Source organism: Octopus bimaculoides, chromosome 30, assembly GCF_046866305.1.
Source record: "Octopus bimaculoides isolate indiv1 chromosome 30, ASM4686630v1, whole genome shotgun sequence".
Taxonomy (NCBI): domain Eukaryota; kingdom Metazoa; phylum Mollusca; class Cephalopoda; order Octopoda; family Octopodidae; genus Octopus; species Octopus bimaculoides.
Genome location: NC_142957.1, coordinates 1293021 through 1314311, shown reverse-complemented (window position 1 = coordinate 1314311; position 21291 = coordinate 1293021). Strand labels below are relative to the sequence as shown.

Here is a 21291-nt window from a genome sequence, read left to right as displayed (position 1 = left end):
GTGTGTCTGTGTGTAGGCGCAGGAGTGGCTGTGTGGTAAGTAGCTTGCCTACCAACCACATGGTTCCAGGTTCAGTCTCCCTGCATGGTGCCCTGTGCAAGTGTCTTCTACTATAGCCTCAGGCTGACCAAACCTTGTGAGTGGATATGGTAGACGGAAACTAAAAGAAGCCCGTCGTATATGTGTGTGTGTGTGTGTGTGTAACTGCGTGTGTTTGTGGGGTCTGTCTTTGTCCCCCCCCCACCCGACATCACTTGACAACCGATGCTGGTGTGTTTACGTCCCTGTAACTTAGCGGTTTGGCAAAAGAAACTGGTAAAATAAGTGAAATGACTGAAACAAATGAAGGAATAAAACAATAAATGTAAGTATGAACACACACACACGCGAACACACATGTATACACACACACACACACACACACACACACACACATTTTGCTGCTCTGAGTTTATTTATTGAGTTATTCATCTTATATATATATATATATATATATATATATATATATATATATATATGTGTGTGTGTGTGTGTGTGTGTGTGTGTATGCACATACACACACATATAAATATATATTTGTGACACACACACACACACACACACACACACACATATATATGTGTGTGTATATATAAATATATTTATATGTAAATATGTGTGTATACAAGTGTGTATAAATACAATAGAAATCACCCTTAATTACTCCCCACCCCAATCATTCCACCATTTTTAATTAATTTGATTCCTTCTCTTTTCTTTTTCTTTGAGTTTTTCTTTTAATCTTTCACCACCCCTCTCCCCCTTTCACACACCATTTTTAATGTTTTTATTCTTTTCTTTTTCAGGTGAATCTAGAAGATAATAGGGGTCGCACACCTCTACACTGGGCCTGTCTCTATGGACACACAGACATAGTTGGCTCCTTGTTGAGCCACATTGGCATCAAACCCAATGTGGTGGACCCAAATGGAGACACTCCTCTGCATTGGGCAGTTCTATTGTAAGTCCCCATTGGATCTGGAATATCCAAATCTGTTTCTTTTATGTTTTCAATAATGTTTGTTTCTTTTTCATTGAGTCATTCATGTCATAATCCCACCATGGGGTCATTGTCTTTCTTCTCTTTTTCACACACAAATGACACTGTAATCTGCTTCATTAATTAATCATCACCATAATTGTTATTGTTGTTGCCTAACTGGACTCTTTACTTCATCTCATCTTCCATTACCTCAACGTTACAGGTTCAAATCCTCTCCCTTCTTCTTTTCGTCCCATCTAGAACAACTTTCTCTCTCTCTCTCTCTCTCTCTCTTTCTCTCTCTCTCTATCACTCTCTCTCCTTTCTAGTTTCCCTATTTACTCCGACCCTGGGCTAAATTCAGAATCATCCCCTTCCAGTATTGAAATTTGTCTCTTTTATGTTCCATGTTCAAATCCTGCCAAAGTATTTATTTTCCCCCTGGGGTCAATATAATCTGTACCAGTAATATCCAGGGGTTCCTTTAATAATCTGCCCTCCCCCTTTCCTCTTGTTCTTGTTTCTTATTACTGTTGGAAAAACTACCTTGTGGTATTTATATACAACTCTCTAAGTTCAGAGTTCAAATCCTGCCAAGGTCAACTTCTCCTTCCATCTTTGCAAGGTTTAGAAACTACAATACCAGTCATTTACTGGGGTCCATATAATTAAATGTATCCCTACTTTCCCTCCTAAATTTCATGTTTATATAACAGTTGTTCATTTTACCATATATACACTTCTGTGTTTACTCAGGTGTGTATATATCATTGTTCTACTGTGTAGAGTGTGTATTGATTAAATTTGTTTGTGTGTAATAATTGCTGTAATTAGGTTACAATGACCTAATTACATTTGGGTTCTTTATTGACCTAATAACTATTAATTATCTCAGTCTCTGTAATGTTTGTATTTTTCATGTTTTTCCTTCCTCTTTCCATAACTTTCAGGAAACGCTATGATGTGGTGACTTTGATGCTGTCCCAGGTTAGTTAACAAATACATATTATATACACTCTCTAGTATTTTATTGATCTGTATAATATTAATATCATCAAGGTACCAGTGGAATAATAGGGGTAGATTTAATCACATGTACTACAAAACCCTTTCAATGATAGGTCTTGGGTTTTTGAAAGAACTGTATATTGATCATGAGGATGAGGATATTAGTGTTGTTGACAGTCCAACTGACCACCACCACTGACAATAATATATTTAATGGTCAGATGAAACAAGGTCATTATGAAATTAACCATATATATATCATTTAATTGTTACAGACATTTGACTGTGGCCATGCTGGGACATCACCCTGAAGAATTTTTAGTCAAATGTATCGATCCTAGTACTTTTATTTATTTTAAGCATATCACTTATCCTCTCCGCCTCTTTGCTGAACCACACACACACACGCACACACACACACACACACATAGACACAAACATGTTATGAAGCTTCTTTCAGTTTCCATTTACCAAATCCATTCACAAGACTTTGTTCAGCCCTGGGTAATAGTAGAATATATTTGCCTCAGTTTCCACGCGTGGGACTCAACCTGGAACCGTGTATTGTTGGGAAAAAAGCTTCTTACACGACAACCATGTATATATGTATGTGTCGTCATCATCATCATCATCATCATCATCGTTGTTTAACGTCCACTTTCCTATCTGGCATGGGTTGGACGATTTGACTAAAGGCTGGCAAGCCAGAACACTGCACCAGACTCCAGTCGGTTCTGGAAAAGTTTCTACTGCTGGATACCCTTCCTAAAGCCAACCATTCCGAGAGTGTAGTGGGTACCTTTACGTGCCAACTGCACGAGGGTCAGCCAGGCAGTACTGGCATCGACCACACTTGAATGGTGCTTATTACGTGCCACCGGCACGGGACCAGTCAGCCGGAACTGGCATCGAACATGCATGTGACGGAAGCTGTTCTCTGCACATTTTCAGTGTTTATTGCTCCTGAGCATTTGCTACACACAAACACTATCTTCCCAGTTAGCCTTCCTTTGATATTGCTGTACCTCTTATGTGTCTATAGCTTACACTGGGTACATCTTATAGAGTTTCTACCTATGCCTTTTTAACAGATCGAAAAGGGCCATCTACCTGAAGGGATTTGTGGTTTGAGTGCCTTCCTACTTATTAAGACTTTGGTTTTTACTAGATTGACTCCGAGGACCTTCGATTCTAGACCTTTCTGTCACACCTGAAACTTCTCCTCTAGTTCTGATAGTGTCTCAGCTATTAGAACAAGGGCAACAGCATAGAGAAGCTCCCAGGGACATCCTGTCTTGAGTTCCTCTGTTATTGCTTGGAGGACTATGATGAATAAAAAGGGGGCTGAGGACTGATCCTTGGTGGACCCCTACCTCTACCCGGAATTCTTCACTGTACTCGTTGCCAATCCCCACCTTACTGACAGCATCCCTGTACATGGTTTCTACAGCTCTCACTAACCACTCATCTATCCCTAATTTCCGCATTGACCACCAGATAAGGGATCGGCGCACCCTATCAAAGGCTTTATCCATGTCAACGAAAGCCAGGTACAGAGGTTTAACTCTGGTATTTCTCCTGCAGCTGCCTTACCAGAAATATAGCATCAGTGGTGCTTTTCCCTGGCAAAAACCCAAACTGCATCTCATCTAAACTGACTCTCTCCCTAATTAGTTGGGCTATGATCCTCTCCCTGACATTCCTTGTCTGATCCAACAAATAGATAAATCTGTAATTATTCGTATCTAATGCATCACCTTTCCTTTGTAGCAGTTGATTATGGTGCTGCTACACCAGTCATTGGGGATGACTCCTTTGTGTATCACCTGGTTAACAATACAGGTGACTAGACTACAGCCGACACCACCAGATATTTTAAGCATTTCGGTGGTAATTCCTGACGAGCCGGAGGCTTTCCCTGTTTTCATACCCTTAAGTGCTTTATCTACCAAGATACTGTCAATTCGGATAGCTGTTCCCTCTGTTGGGTCGACTCTCTTTCTCCCATTCATTTTCTTCATTTAGCAACCTTTCATAGTGGCATCTCCAGGTCTCTCTCTTTGCAGCCTCATTAAATGCAAGTGAGCTGTCATCCATGGGGACACATTTCTTTCCTGTGACATCATGATTCTCTCTTACACACTGTCTTGCAACACGAAACACCTCAAGTCCTTGGTCCTCACGGCGCAGAACATTGGCAATTTATTTTTCTTATCTGCTTCCCCTCTGGCTAAATAAACCTGTCTCCCAGCTTCCCTTCTGGCAATCTGATACAATTCCCTTCTACCACCATTCATCCAGTCCCTGCATGCCTGTTTCTTTTCCCTAATAGCCCTGTCAGCTACATTGTTCCACCACCATATTACCTGGGGTCAAGAGGGGACTTTGCACTATCCACAGATCTGGTCAGTAGCCCTCAACATGTTGTCACAGAGTAACCTCCAGTTGTCTTCCACATCATGTAATGCTATATCCCCCTCTATTCCATCAAATGCTTCCTGTAATGCGTCTCTAAATCTCTGTCCATTCCCAGGATCCTTTTTCAGACCCTTCTCCTCCATACTGGCCATCTTCTGGGCATCCATATAGCCTTGATCCTGAAGTCGCTAACTACTAATCTATGTTCTGGGGTGCATTCTTCACCTGGGAAGGTTTTGGCATTTAGAAATAGCCATTTTTCCCGTTTCCTGGCGAGGATGTAATCACTTTGACTAGTGTGTCCACCAGATTGGTAGGTGAATAGGTGACTTGCAGGTTTCCTGAAAGTAGTATTACAAATCACAAGATCATTTGCATCTCAGCACTCCAGCAGCCTGGTTCCCTCCTCATTTCGGAAACCAAAATCATAGCCTCCATGTACGCCATGGAAGCCCCTGTCATTCGTTGACGAAATAGTCTGCAAGAGGGTGTCATAAAATGAGTCTTTCTGTCCATCAGGTAGCTTCAGCTGAGGGTCATAGGCCGAGATAATGGCTGCTAACCCATGTTGCAACACTAATCTAATCTTAAGTATTCTATCACAGACTCTGACTACCTCGGTTACCTTATCAACCCATTTCTCCATAAGAAATATACCCATGCCCCCGACCCTGTCAGTGTTCCCTGCCCAGAAAATCTTATACTTATGTTCTTTGCCCGTGAGGAAACTAGCAGAACTTCCTCTTCACCTGACCTCATTGATGCAGTACAAATCTACACATCTCCTTTCAAGCATCTCAACAATCTCACCAGACTTACCTTTCAGTATGCCAACTCTGAGGGTGTGGGAGGTGTGGGCCTGCAAGACCCTGGGATGGGGGACAGAAGCGTCATGTACCTGAAAAGAAAGCTTGCATTTGGCAGAACTCACAAACATACAATAGCCTTCAACCTGCACACACTACACCATCATTTTATGCGCTACATTATCACTACATAATATATCCTGCGTAGAGAGACTGGCGGACCAATTTTGTTTCATGATCACTTTCTCGATACCCTTCCAGTCAGCATTGTGAAAGTTCAGGCCCAAGAGGTGTTGGGTGCTTCTGTAGTCTTCTGTGGACCATACATTGTTAGGTCTATTACGTTACGGACCGAGGAAATACGTTACTGATGAGCACCATGTTGTCTCTGAAGCAGAGATACTGGAAATGTTTTCCCTTTGTTGGGTAGAGCACTATTTGCTCCATAAAGAGCATGTTAGTGAGGTCAAGCAGAGATTCTGCATGTGTCAGGATGTGCAGCGAAATACCTGATAGAAAGCGGCCCTCGGGCCACTTGACACAAGGGAGGTTGAAACCCCTTAGAAGAAATATGTGCAGGCTGTCATCCAGGTTGGTAAATATTACTTTCATTTCTTGGAGACTTTCTTCAAATGAATCCCCATGATTTAGAGCATCTGACGGGCGAAATGTGGTACATATTACTATTTTCATCTGTTTAAGGTGTACTACGAGAATATCACGGACTAAGTCTGAGTGTAACAGCAGGACCACGGGCGTAACATCTTCCTGGATGTACATTGCCACTCCACCACCATACAACCTTTCTCTCCTGTCATTTCGAAGCACAACATACCCTGGTATTCGTATGTTAGCATCTGAAATATCCACGTTCAGATGTGTTTCTGTTAGTGACAAGCATATTGCTTCATTACATGTCACTAGGTCTCTCATTTACTGTATTTTGCATTGTTGGGACGTTACCACGCCCCTGATATTTAGCAAGAATACTGGTCTGACATGTAGGGTGTCTTTAGTGGCCACCCTGGATCCTTTGTCGTTAGGTCTGGTTGGGATACTGGTATGTATTCTTCACACTGGATGTCTGGTGAAGCTAGGTCAGCTGCTTAAAAACCTCCTGTACAACCCCTAAAAGGCCTGTTGTTCAGCAGCCACTGTCCGCACTGCATCCACAGTTTGTTTCTGCCAGGGAAGTTATGTGAACACCACCACAAATCTCCACCATGGTTACATTGTATCATGTGACCTGACTGTGTTGTTGGAGGCTGTTTTTCGGGTGAGTGGAACGGGTACTGGTCATATGGGATTTCAGATTAGTAAATTTGCAGCCTGCCCCAATGTGACCATGTCGAAAGGTACCAAGGTACCCTTTATATAGAATTTGCAGATTGGTTAAATTTCTTTGTTACCAGAGCCATTGCCTTTGCAGTAGGTTCTCTTTCGTTTGTATGTATGTATGTATGTATGTATGTATGTATGTATGTATGTATGTATGTATGTATGTATGTGTGTATGTATGTATGTATGTATGTATGTATGTATGTATGTATGTATGTGTGTATGTGTTTAAGTGTATGTGAATCCTACACTCTAGATTAGGCAGGTACAGATAAAATTCGGGACAGTTTTCGCTCTGCAAAATTTATGATGCTGAAGATTTTAAAATTCCGACCTTCTTTTCTGAAACAAATGAAACAGGTGCGAAGGAGCCCTAACCACTTACACACACAAGGGAACACACACTACCACTCACTCTCTCTCTCTCTCAGTCTCTCTCTCTCTCTCTCTCTCAGTCTCTCTCTCTCTCTTTCGCACACACACAAAAGATAGTGTATATGTATTCATGTATGTATGTGTATATGACAGATAATTTGGTGTACGTGTGTGTCTTTGTGTGCGTGTGACTGACTACATATACATAAAGCTGAACACAGCGCACGCACACACACTCACATGCACACACACATACATACACGTACTCCCACTTTCTTTCATATACCATAATTACATCTTTCACTTTCTCCTCTCACTTCAAAGCAAATGTCGCATTCCACACGTGATGAAAACAAAAGTAAATAAATAAATAATTATGAAATTAACGAACAATTCAGCTGATCGAGTTTGATGTTTATGCTTAAAAAGCTGAAGGAATGCCTTGCATCTTTTATCGTAAGGAAAATGGACATTACGATAGATGCCAATATGTGCCTTATGAATACATTTCAACGCCGAATAAACCGGGCCAGAGGCCGAAAGGCCCGCTAGTGTATATATATATATATATATATATATATATATATATATATATATATATATATATATATATATATATATATATATATATATATATATATGTGTGTGTGTGTGTGTGTGTGTGTGTGTGTGTGTGTGTGTGTGTGTGTGCTTCCATGAATCCAGTTGAATTGTAATATCCCTCTCCGAAAATTCACTTGTCCGTGACGAAAAATACTCTTCCAGAACTGTTCTGACCTCTTCTATAGAATTCATATTTTTTTCGTCCCAATTATTTTGAAGACTGCGGAATAAATGATAATCTGTTGGGCCAATTTCCAGTCAATATAGTTGGTGGGGTATCGTTTCCCATTCAAACCCGGCAGGTGTGTGTATGCGTGATTTGGTGTTTGTATGTGTGTATGTTTGTAATTAAACATTTTATTTAAACAGTGAACAACAAACTCTAAAATATTTTTAGAACCAAGAGACTCTTATCAGAGTCACCTTTTGTAGAGTTATAATCATCTAATTATTAAGGTGGAAAAATTATCACAAAAGCAATTTAATTATTTGAAATATATAATACTGTACTTTCTTTTCTTATTTACTATAGATGCGTACAGACATACACACATACACACACATGGAAATGCACACGCATGTATATATGAACAATTAAAAGAAGAAAATGGAGAGTTAATGGTTAATAATTATTTATTAATAAATTAATAATAGTTCATTCTCACATTTGTTTCAATTTGTATTCATTCAATAAAATACAAATTTCTGCAATAAATCTGCATATCACGATGGAAATATTAGACATTAAAAACTTACATTTTGACCAATCTGTTTTGTCCAGCAGACTAAATGTATGGAATTGTTTTTATTTTATTAGAGTATGTATGTGAGAGCATAAAGATTAATTTGAATATAATAAAGGATAAAATAGAATAGAATATTTTATTCTTTATTATATTTTATTTTTCATTATATTCAAATTCATCCCTTGGCTCTCACCACATACACTAAAAATAAAAACAAAATCCATATATTTTGTCTGCTGAATAGAATAGATTGGTCAACATGTAATTTTTTAATGTCTATGTTATGTCTCAAGCCACTGCTATCTAGAACCTTCGGAAGATCTCTGCTTGACTGCTTCTCGGCAGCTACTCAACTCTCAGTCAGCCGTCAGTCCACTCTACTCAACTGTCAGGCAACAGTCAGACTACCTCTATTTATAAGTCTTAGTCGAGCTTACTTTATTCGCTTGGGGTCGTCGACACAACAGTCTAATATTTCCCTCATAATATTTTGTTCATCAATTATAAATGCAGATTTATTGCATAACTTTGTAATTTATTGAATAAGTAAAACTTGAAATAATTGAACGAATGAATGTTTATGAATTAAATAATGAATATTTATTAACCATTAAGTTTCCATTTCTTTCTCTTAATTCAATATGGATTATATGCTTAATATTTACCTCTTGTTTTTGAGAAATTTATTTCCCAAAGACATGAGTTATAGAACCAGTGTATTCTTGGATGTAATCATCCCTTTAAGAGGTTAATATATCCTCCGGGCTGTGTGATAAATACCTTGCTTACTAACTATATGGTCCGGGGTTCAGTCCCACTGCGTGGCACTTTGAGCAAGTGTTTTCTACTATAGCCATGGGCCAATTAAGGCTTTGTGACTGGATTTGGTAGAGGGAAACTGAATGAAGACTGTCGTATGTATATGTGTGTGTATGTATGTATGTGTGTCTGTGCTTGTCCCGCCCAACCATAGCTTGAAACCGATGTTGGTATGTTTCCGTCCCGTAACTTAACGGTTCGGCAAAAGGGATTGATGGAGTAAGTCCTAGGCTTACAGAAAATAAGTACTGGCATCAATTTGTTCGACTAATAGCGGTACTCCAGCATGGCCTCGGTCAAGTCTTGGAGACTCCTACGTCTTCAAATTTTTCTTTTAACTTTTACACATACAGCATAAATGGTTAATATGACCCAAATTAACCAATCATGCAGTATAATTAACTGGACAAATTAAGACAAAAATTTGAAGATGTACCAGTGACCATATCCTTTGTAATTGGTTGGATTTACACTCCTGAAAATATAAATAATCCAGTGAAGCAAACCCAGGATTTATCCATCAGATGAATTACAGTCATATTACTTACCATGAGCAATTCTAGGTGCTTCCTACTATTCGATGCGATTAACCTGGACCTGGACCTGGACCATACCTCAGGGTTCATACGGTACGATCCTGGATAGTTTATCCCGATACAATCACGATAGATGTACATATTATGTACATATAAATGCATAGTAAAGTACGTATGTAGAGAACCTCCTTAAATTAGAAGTCACTCATCAACTGTCACGTTCCCATAGTTAGAATCCCTGTGAAGGAGCATGATGCACCATTAATGTATGGTATATTTACAACAAAACCACCCTAAACGACAAACGAAGAAACAAGGAGCCCCACAATACGTTAACCCTACGAGAACCAGAATTTAAGCTCTTTGCTCAATCTTCTCATTCAACGACATCATCCATTCAATATATATATATATATATATATATATATATATATATGTGTGTGTGTGTGTGTGTGTGTGTGTGTGTGTGTGTGTGTGTGTTAGCATCATCGTTATCATCATTTGACATCCACTCTCCATGGTGGCATGTGTTAGATGGTTTTTCTGGATCTTATGAGCCGATGAGCTGCACCATGTTCCTGTCTGATTTGGCAGGGTTTCTACAGCTCGATGTCCTTCCTAATGCTAACCACTCCAGGAGTGTAATTGGTGCTTTCATATGCCACCGGCACGGGTGCCACTTGCATGATACTTGCAGCGACCACGACTACGATTCACGAACGGCTGTCGTTTAAATGGCACCGCCAACAGCCATAATTCCCCATTGCCAATTTACTTGGCACCGTCGATCACCATGACTACGATGCACAGATCTCATTGACATGGCACCGGAAGCGAACAGCCATGATTATGATGCACGAGTGTCATTGACATGGCACCCAAAGTGAACGGCCACGACTATGATGCACGGGTGCCACTTACATGACACCGGCACGACCACAGCCATAACTCCAGTTGGCATAACATGTCTTCTCCCACAGAGCATATCACCAGGCCTCTCAGTCATTTGTCATCACCTCCATGAGGTCCAACGTTCGGAGATCATTCTTCATCATCTCATCGCAAGTCTTGTTGGGTCTACATCTTCCATAGGACCCCGCCGAAGTCAGAGATCGGCACTTATTTACACAGCTGTCCATGTCCATACACATCGCAAGACCACACCAACGCAGACGTCTCTCTTGCACACCACATTGGATGCCTCCAATGCCCAGCTTTTCTCTCAAGACCCCCCCCCCCCCCACACACACACACACTCTGTCGTACATGCACACTGACATTGTACATCCAGCGAGACATAGTGGCTTCATTTCTTTCAAGTTTATGGAAGTCCTCAGCAGTCGCATCCCATGTTTTACTGCCATGTAACATAGTTGTTTACTCCCAGGCATCATACAGTCTGCATTTCAATCTGAGGGAGACGCTCTTTCTTACCAATAGAGTTAGGAACACTCAGAACTTTGCACATCTTATTCTTATTCTTGCATCTACATTCACGGAGCAACCGACCACACTACTGACTTGCTCACCTAGATAGCGGAAACTATCAGCTACCAGTAGCTTACCTACCTGGCAATTGATGGGCTCCATTTTCTGTACATTTGTGGTGTTTATTGTACCTGTGCACCTTCCACACACAAAAACCATTATCCTTGTGAACCTTCCTCTGATATTGCTACAACATTTATGTGTCCATAGCTTACACTGGGCACATCTTATGAAGTTCCTACCTACGCCTTTTCTACAGATCGAACAGGGCCATCTTCCTGAGGGGCTTTGTGATTTGTCTGCTTTCCTACTTAATAAGACTGTTTTTTGTAAGATCAAGTTTAAGGCCCTTTGATTCTAGACCTTGCTTCCATACCTGAAATTTCCCTAGTTCTGGAAGTTATTGGGCTATGATAACAAGGTCATCAGCATAGAGGAGCTCCTAGAAGCAGTTCATCTTTAATCCCTCTGTTATTGCTTGGAGGACTCTGATGAACGGGGTGGAGAGCTGAGGACTAATCCATGGTTAACCCCTACTTGTACCCTGAATTGATTGCTACACACGTTGCCAAACCTCACCTTACTGACAGCATCCCTGTACATGAGATGCTCTCACCAACCACTCGTCCATCCCTAGTTTTCGCATTGACCACCAGATAAGGGATCGAGGGACCCTGTCAAAGCCTTTCTCCATGTCAACAAAGGCCAAGTACAAGTGCTTATCTTTGGCTAGGTATTTCTCCTGCAGCTGCCTTTCCAGGAATATAGCATCAGTGGTGCTTCGCTCTGGCACAAAACCAAATTGCATCTCTTCTAGACTAACGCCCGTCTTAATTATTTGGGCTGTGACCCTCTCTGTAATCATGATTGCTTCGTCTAATAGTTTGATACCTCTGTAATTCTTTCCGTCCAAGGCATCATCTTCCCTGTATGTGTGTGTATTTGTAAATATTTGGAATTTGGGTGCACATTTAGACGTATGCCGCTTAAAGCTCTTTCGTTGTTTAGGTTACCTCATGTCATCCACAGCTGAGCTTTAAGTGTGATTGGATCTACACCAGGAATTCTGCCATGTTCCTTCAGTTTATAATGAACGAGGGAAGCAGAAAATGGAGTTAACGAGAATTTTTATTCATCACAACGATTGTTTCAATCCGTCTTGCATCGGTCCCTTGCATATAGGATATTGTATAACTGGTTGTGTTACATCCTCCGGTGCAGATACATGTCATCGGATGTCTTGTTTTAAAGAGGATACTTCTGTAAATATATTTGGTTTCGCTTGGAATGTTGTTGTTGCCAGGAGGTTGTTGTCTCTCATGTTGTAATCCAAGAAGCTCCTGGCAACAACATGTCAAGTGAAACTGAATATATTTAATGAGGTATCTTTACTTTAAAACAAGACACCCGATGAGGTGTATCTGCACTGGAGGATGCAACACAACAACCTATTGTATAGTATCCCACCCGCAAGCGACCGATGCAAGATGGGTTGAAACGATCGTTCTGATGCATATTCTCGTTAACTCCATTTTCTGTTTCCCTAATTCATTATATATATTTATATGTGTAACATTGATGTGTGTGTGTGTGTGTGTGTGTGTGTGTGTGTGGGTGGGTGTGGGTGTGCGTGCGTGCGCGCGCATTAGCTTTATAGATGTGGACGCTAACTGGTTCAGCAGTTTTATGAACCCCTTATTAATATAGCAACATCAAAAGTAAACATGAGAAATAATAATTCTTCTTTACTAGTCTTAATCTGCTAATCATGTTTTTACTCTTGTTCTGTTGCCCTACAGCTTACTATAGTGATGGATAAATGTAGATTAGGCTGCAACAATCTGTTTATGACATCTTAATATGTTTATCATGTCTCTAACACAGAAATGTAGCAGATTATAGAAGGTCCGTATGGAAGATTTATTTCACTGACAAACATCAAATGTAATTGATCAGTTTGATCTAATATCCAGTAGAAAACTGTAACGACATTGATATCAACCCTGATTTTCATGTAAATTTTCATTTTCTATTTTTACCCCCACAAAGGAATCAGTGAATTTCGAAATGAAGAACAATGAAAATAGGACACCATTGCTTGAAGCTGTCATTAAGAGGAATCTCGGAATGATGCACAGGCTGATAGCCAGAAGTGCGAATGTAAATGCTGTCGACAATGAAGGAAATAATTGCTTGCACCTGGTTTTAGGCAGAGATTCATTATTTCATTCTGAAGTGGAGCACATAACCATTTTAGATGAGGTAAGTTATTTCTGAATAAATATATGTGTATTTGTGTGTGTAAGTGAGAGAGAGAGAGAGAGAGAGAGTGACAGAGCGAAACAGATAGATGTTGCTTGTCACGTGTCAATACACACCTATCAACCCCATCCTCCATTACTATTTCATGATCCAGTCTCATTATCTAACAAAGGAAATTCCATCATCTTCTACTCGCAAAGGTATCGCCTCTCCACGGTAGAGAAGGTGACTCATCTCATATGTTGTCCATATAAATACAGCAATCACACTGTGAAGGAGAGGCGACCTATTGAGGAGAGGAGATATTCCCAAATAACGATATTGCAGGGTAGAAGAAGTGAGGTGTGTGTAACATGATAGACGATAAAGTTTATAGTGCTGGTACCGTGATAAATATATCCAGTCCCATTCTATGAAGAATTCGTCCTGAAACAGCGCTCTACCATACTTCGTTTCTAGTGTACATATGCTCTGACATCTTGTGGAAATGTCATAACATTGTTGAATTTTAGAACATTAGAGAATGGGTGCAATGGCGCAAGGTCCTTACTGTGTTTGTTTATACTTAGGTTTTGTATGTACCAATCCGTATATTCATATACAAAGCCATCAACGTCTATCCATCGGTAGAGCTGATGGTGTTTATTGTCAACTGATTGTTTCCCATATAAATAAAAGTCACTGACTCTATTTCAGACAGTTGATGGTCATCTGTAAATTGTAATAATGTATCTTTTGGTGACAAGGACCTCCTCTGGTATCCACCTACCACCCCACATACGGGAATTGTTTATCAGACTAATAGTTTGAACAGTTTATTAACTATAATGTGTTGGTGTGCTGCCTCAACTGTGACACTAATTCGTACTTCCTTTACTTCACCTTCAGCATCCAAAGATGTTTATTGATTAATTATGGAAACATTATTGATATGTTTGGATATGTCTGTGTGATATTGATTTTGTTATGTCAGGAAATTACTATGTTGTAGTTGTTCTCTTTTCTGATATAACTTACATTGTTGTCATGCTGTTACATTTATATATAACACAACAAATGTAGCTCACCATGCTTCCATAAGTATTTCGTTTGGTATGACCACTTACCTTTACCAAGCCAGTTGTATAGATAGGTTCTTGTTGGTATGTTGTGTCTAGTATTTTATTATTTTGATAATGGTTCCATTATATTTCCTATATTTGCCATGAAGCTATAATTTTGTTTATCTATAATATATATTTGTGTATTATTGAAATTATTGTTTCATCATTTGTAGTATGCCTTTAAGCTCTCTCTCAGTCAGAAAGATAGGACTTGTAACACTGTAGTTGCAAGTTACCTATTCCATTTTGGAGCCAACTTTTACCACCCAAATGGAAAAGATGTGACTCCACTGGACCTCATTCGGGACAAAAAATTGAAAGAGAAATTAAAAACCTTTTTACCACCACCGTAAGTATTTCCTGGCAATGACAAGATAAACCAGTATAATTTCTATTTTGTATATAACCATGTTTATTATACTCGTTTAGTTTTAATTCTACCAATCTATTATACTGTCATTAGTGTCTCGACCAAAGTCCACGCACTGGGAATTATCTTTCTACCAATATTTTCTCATATCTCTTCTGTGTCCCAGTCAGTTGTAGCAAACTCGTGAGGCGGAAAGAGAACGTAAGTTCGTTTGCCCGAACATGAGAAATTATTGATTTCTCATTGGTTAAAAATTTCTGCCCATATACGAATTATGAACTTCGTTGAAGAAATCTTTCACGGGGTTACGGTGTATGAGTAGTTATAAAAGGGGATTTTGCCGAAAATCAGGGTTTTTATGACTACTCATACACGAATCATAGAACCGTAACCCCGTGAAAGATTTCTTCAACGAAGTTCATAATTCGTATATGGGCAGTGATTTTTAACCAATGAGAAATCAATAATTTCTCATGTTCGGGCAAACGAACTTACGTTCTCTTTCCACCTCTTATGAGTTTGCTACACAGTTATCAGCATTTCAGAAGCTTTCATGATAAAATAATTTTTCAAACAAACACTAACAGCCTGTATGTATGTGTATATATATATATATATATATATATATATATATATATATATATATATATATATATATATATATATATAATTTGAATATTGTCATTATTTAACGATTTACCATAGGCCAGCATACCAAAATATCATAATGGTTAATTTATATTAAAATTACAATAAGGCCATTGAATAATTACAACGCGTTGTAATTTTTAGTACCCTTATTGAAATTTTATATATATTTATAGATTGATATATATATATATATATATATATATATATATATATATATATATATATATATATATATAGATAGATAGATAGATAGATATATATATATAGATAGATAGATAGATAGATAGATAACTTTCTTTATTAGCCTCACAGGGCTCAACACAGGGGGGACAAAGTACAAAGTAGAGCTTCTCTTTTTGGGAAGAGGGGAGGAGAGAAGAAAAAAGGGGGGTAGATTTTCGGTCAAACAGAATCGTAAAGAGAGGGAAGAAAAAGGCGACCAATAAGGATCGTGTATCACAGCAATGTTCTGGTGTAAAAGGGGAAACAGTTTAGGTTTATCCGTGGAAAGAAAAGTCTACGGAAAAGACCACGGTAACTTTCACCTATATTATCATTGTCATTGAAAAACAAAACATTACAGTAAGTGACTCTCTTTTACCTTTTTTATCTGGTTTACAGGATTATGCTCAAGGTGGCTCTGTCATTCACCCGTGCCATCCTTGCTACATTCACCCATCTTTTTTTAAAACATTCACTAGACAAAACTTCCTTTTCTTCTCTCACCTTCCTTTTCAATTGATACTTGAAGAAGTTGATGAGGGATTCCCCAGAGAGGAAAGTCTTTGTCTCTTGATCTTTCAGACGCATACACCATACACATTCTTTCGCCATACTCACAAGTACGATGAAAATGGCTCTTCCTTCCCGTTTCAAGGAAGCTGACGTAACACTATTCACAATAGACTCGGCTGATAAACTGACTCGTTCTACATGCGATAGCAGTTGTTCGACGTAAGCCCACAGGTCGGAAATGGTTGGACACTTTATGAGTGCGTGCAGAAGGCTTTCGGCGTTCTGTCCGCATCTCGGTCAGGTCGGCCCCGTGTTTCTCGAGTCATGCCTGTACAGCTTATTCCGAATGGGTAGCGCTTCTCGATAGCACTGACAGGCCAGGGGTCTCCGGAGGTTGTCCATAGGTCCCGGCCCGAAAGTTGTCTTGAACATGTAGGTCAGGTATTCCTCGTCGACGCCCAGGTTCGCCCCGAGATCGTCGCCATACCTCCATTCCACTAATCCCCTATAGAATGCTTGTGTTGTGTTGCAGTCGCTCAAGGTCGACCCGGGACGGCATAGTTGCTCGAAAGCAAAGCGTCACTCGCGGTACCATTCGCCCTTCCTCGGCCTCATCTTGATCCACGACTCCAGTTCGGTCATGGAGACGAGCTGCGGGAAAGCGCGCCTCACAAACGGCGACCACACCTGTTCACCGTCTTCTACGTAGCGCCGGAGATGTCGCAGTCTCAGCGCGTGTCTGCGCATCATCAACCACGGCATGGACAAGCTTTGAATCTCTAAGTCTGATAAAATAGTCCATAAATCAGAAGTAAAAGAAACAAATAAAATCAGTGACAGTTAAAAATCTGCATAGAATTATTTACTAGCCTGTATATTTTGGCTAAGTCAAAATGGTTTTTTGTATTCTTCCTTTCGACTTGGAGAGTTTAGCTGTAATTATAAAAATATGTCCTGTTTAAATGTAATTTCAGTAAATTTCTATATCTTTGTGCAGCTGAAGATTGCTCTACATTTTATATTTGATGTAATGTTCACATTGCTTAATTAAATGAAGTCGCATGAAACGATTGTACTACTTTGACATTATATATATATATATATATATATATATATATATATATATATATATATATATATATATATATGTACGTATATATATATGCATGTATATATATATATATATATATATATATATATATATATATATATATATATATATATATATATATATATATATGTATATATGTACGTATATGTGCATGTATGTATATATATATATATATATATATATATATATATATATATATATATATATATGTATATATGTATGTATATATATATGCATGTATATATATATATATATATATATATATATATATATATATATATATATAAATATATATATATATATATATATATATATATATATATATATATATATATATATATATATATATGTATATATATATATATACTGAACCAAACATCTTTGTGAATGGAGCAAGATTAGAAGTCATTGACACTTTTGTTTACCTTGGAACCACACTGTCAAGGGATGGTGGTCTTGATGCAGAAATATACCATCGAATAGCGAAGGGAAGTGCTGCATTTGGAAAGCTTGAAAAGCGAGTATGGGCTGATAGAGATATCTCCCTGCAGACGAAAATCAGCATCTACAAAGCGTGTGTATTGACTGCACTTCTTTATTCAGGCGAAACATGGACCACTTACAAGCGTCATGTAAAGATGCTAGAAAGGTTTCATCAAAAGTGTCTAAGACGCATCCTAGGAGTAAAATGGAAGAGTTTCGTAGCAGATACAGAGGTTTTGCGCAGGGCGCACTGTAGCTCAATTGAGAAACATATTATCCTGGCCCAAATGAGATGGACTGGGCATGTAATTAGAATGAAGGATGACCGTTTGCCGAAGCGCTTATTTTATGGTGAGCTCAGCTCTGGTGAGCGACCGCGGCAGAAACCGAGAAAGAGGTATAAAGATTGCATTAAACAAAACCTAAAAAAACTAGATATGTATGAAAGTGATTGGGAAGGAGATGTTCTGGATCGAAGCAAGTGGAGAGCTGTTGTCAGGTCGAACTGTGATGTCTGGGAGGAAAAGATGTTTCAGCAACTTGACTTTAAGCGGGCCTGTCGAAAGGGAAAAATTGGAAACAATGGAGAGTATAGGATGTGTATTGTGTGTGATCGCGTTCTTCTGTGAAAAGCAGGATATGTGAATCACATGAAAACACGTGAGGGTAGAAATTCCAGACACCCTAAATACCAACCGCCTTCTGCGACCTGTGGCATATGTCACAAGGTTTGTAAAACAATACCCGGACTTAAGAGACATATGCTGGTTCACAGAAGCGTTTCCTTAGAATCAGATACCAGCGGGAAAGGATCGAGAGGCCTGAACATTTGTCACCTGTGCTGTAGACCTTGTCGCTCAGCAGCCGGACTTCAAAGTCACTTGAGGGCTCAGCAACGGAGTGATTGTACTGCGTGATGATATGTGCGGATTGTTGATGGGATGGCTATCGTCTGTCAAGATGGAGCAGTCGTCATGTATATATATATGTATATATATATATATATATATATATATATATATATATATATATATATATATATATATATATATATATATATATATATATATATAACAGTATTTTCAGAGTATTGTTCTATTTGAGAAGTATAACTTGTTTTGCTGCATAGTATACCCTTATGGGAAGCCATGGAAATTGTGTCCTGTCTGTCCATCCATAAAGTTTGAAACCAAATGTCAGAGTATAGAACACTTGTTAAATAGATTAGATACAGTAAAATATTTGTTATATACACATTTAATAAATGTGTTCATACTTCTGTTTATTCAGAAGAAATGGAGTCTATGCTGAAATTGAAGTATATTTCTGCAATATATTATGTAGTCCATTGTGTTTTTGCAAACTACATACACACAAAACAATTTTAGTGATTTATTGGAGTCAAGACATATCCTTATGAATATGTGTATAAGTTTATATATATATGTGTGTGTGCGCACGTTTGTATGTGTGCACTGTTCATATACACACAAATCTATTTGAATGTAATTTTTTAAAAGAAAACTTTGTGATGTACACTTGCTCATCATTGTAATGCCTCAAAATATTCTCTACTCTAAACATGTACACAATGTAATCTTTATTATAAATGAAAGTCATTGTTGGGATATGTTTGTATTTTGTTCCACAGATGTACATATTGCCAAGTTACGTATGCCTCTTCAGAATTCAAACCCTGCGGACATACCGTCCTATGTCGTGAATGTTATATGAAAATTAAGTGCAAAACATGCCCCACATGTCAACAACCAATAAGAGATTTAAGTGGCTTCGGTAAGAAAACTATTTGATAATCTGTCTGTTCGTCTCATTGACTTTATGATATATAATACGTATATATGGTATTTGATGTACTTCAGAATTGTCGTATAGACCCAGATCTGCCATAATCTGACAGATTTATATTGAAAGATGTTCCAGGTATCTTTTCTCTGTGATAGTATATCTCTCACTACATCCACAAAACATTGTCTTTATCCAAGTAGAAGACTTGTCACATTTCAAGAGGGTCCTGTCTGCAGAACAAGACTAATGAATCATGCCGCAATATAAGACTAATTAATGAAACAGCAACATAACTAATAACCAACTGAAATGTCAGTACATCCTTGTTTATATCAGTGAACACCAATTTCTAACAATTGATTGTGAGTCATTAACGTTGATTAATGATTTATCAGTGTCTAGGGAAGGTGATGATTAAAGACAAAGATATTCACATCATTCTGAGCTTTGCTGAAGTAAGATATTTAATCAGAAAATCTCAGCTGAGAGTTTGAGAACCAACATTAGAAAAGTCTGACTGTTAAATCGTTTGTTCTGTGTAGGTGTAAATACTTGTAACTTGTAAAAAACGACATGGATAATTGCAACATATTTTATAAAGTTGTCTTCCGGAAGTACATAATGATTTTTCATCTGATAAAACATCTCAAATAATTGCTTGATAAGAGATACCATCTCTTGCAGTATATACACAGAAAGTCTCAACTTAGAATATATACTGTAGAAAGTAAATAAAATAAAATTAAATATTAACTCTGTATTAGAATAATGATCATTAAATTACTTTTATCGAATGGCTATTTTGTTCTGCCTTGTAAGGGTGATAATACCCAATTCTGCTGTTTTAACGTCGATACAGCTCTTGAAATATCACTTTCTTCTCTGTATTGTACAAGACACATTCGAATCGTCTAAAAAAGACAAATATAAGTTTGTTTATAAACACACGGGGTTGTTTTATTGAATGTTAAGGTATTGAACTATGAACATCTGTTTACATTTTAAAAAGTATTGGTGTTAACAAAAAATATAAAGATAGGAATGAAATATGAGTCTCCAGCGTGACTCGAACGCACAACTTCTTGTTCCTAACTGTATATGATTAACACTTGCTACAATGTTTGAATATCATTTGCTCTGAAATTAGAAATTCTTATACTAACATCTGCTGGTTTTTAGATGATATTAATTGTAATAGAAGAATTGTTTTGTGTTTTTCAGCTTTCGGTTTAAGTTCTGATTTTGATCATTGTTATTTGACCAGGAAAATATATTATAATTAACATTTGACACTGGACTTTTTCCTTGATTGCTGACGGAACTGCCATAATATCAATTGAGTCCCCAGTGTGACCCGAACACACAACTACTTATTCGTAATTCCAAATAATATACACTTACTATATTGTTTGAATAGCATTTACTATCCATATATACATCGTTAGACTTGTACATGTTGGTTTTTAGATGATAGTAATTGTAACAGAGGGACAGTTTTGTGTTTGTCACATTTTGGTTTTAGTTCTGACTTGATTGTTTCGTTCAAATTGGATAATGAAACCTGGTCATTGTTATTTGACCAGGAAAAGAAATTGTAATTAATGTTTAGCAC

General features: G+C 38.1%; 1 protein-coding gene across 1 annotated transcript; it reads left to right on the top strand.

The window, feature by feature from the left end:
- Positions 1–1667: 1667 nt before the first annotated feature.
- On the top strand, positions 1668–19789 carry LOC149130110 (E3 ubiquitin-protein ligase MIB2-like). Its single transcript, XM_089346375.1, has 4 exons — positions 1668–2008; positions 13208–13420; positions 14697–14872; positions 19525–19789. The coding sequence occupies exons 1-4, from the start codon at positions 1925–1927 to the stop codon at positions 19682–19684; spliced, it is 633 nt and encodes a 210-aa protein (XP_089202501.1). The 5' UTR covers positions 1668–1924; the 3' UTR covers positions 19685–19789.
- The last annotated feature ends 1502 nt before the right edge of the window (positions 19790–21291 follow it).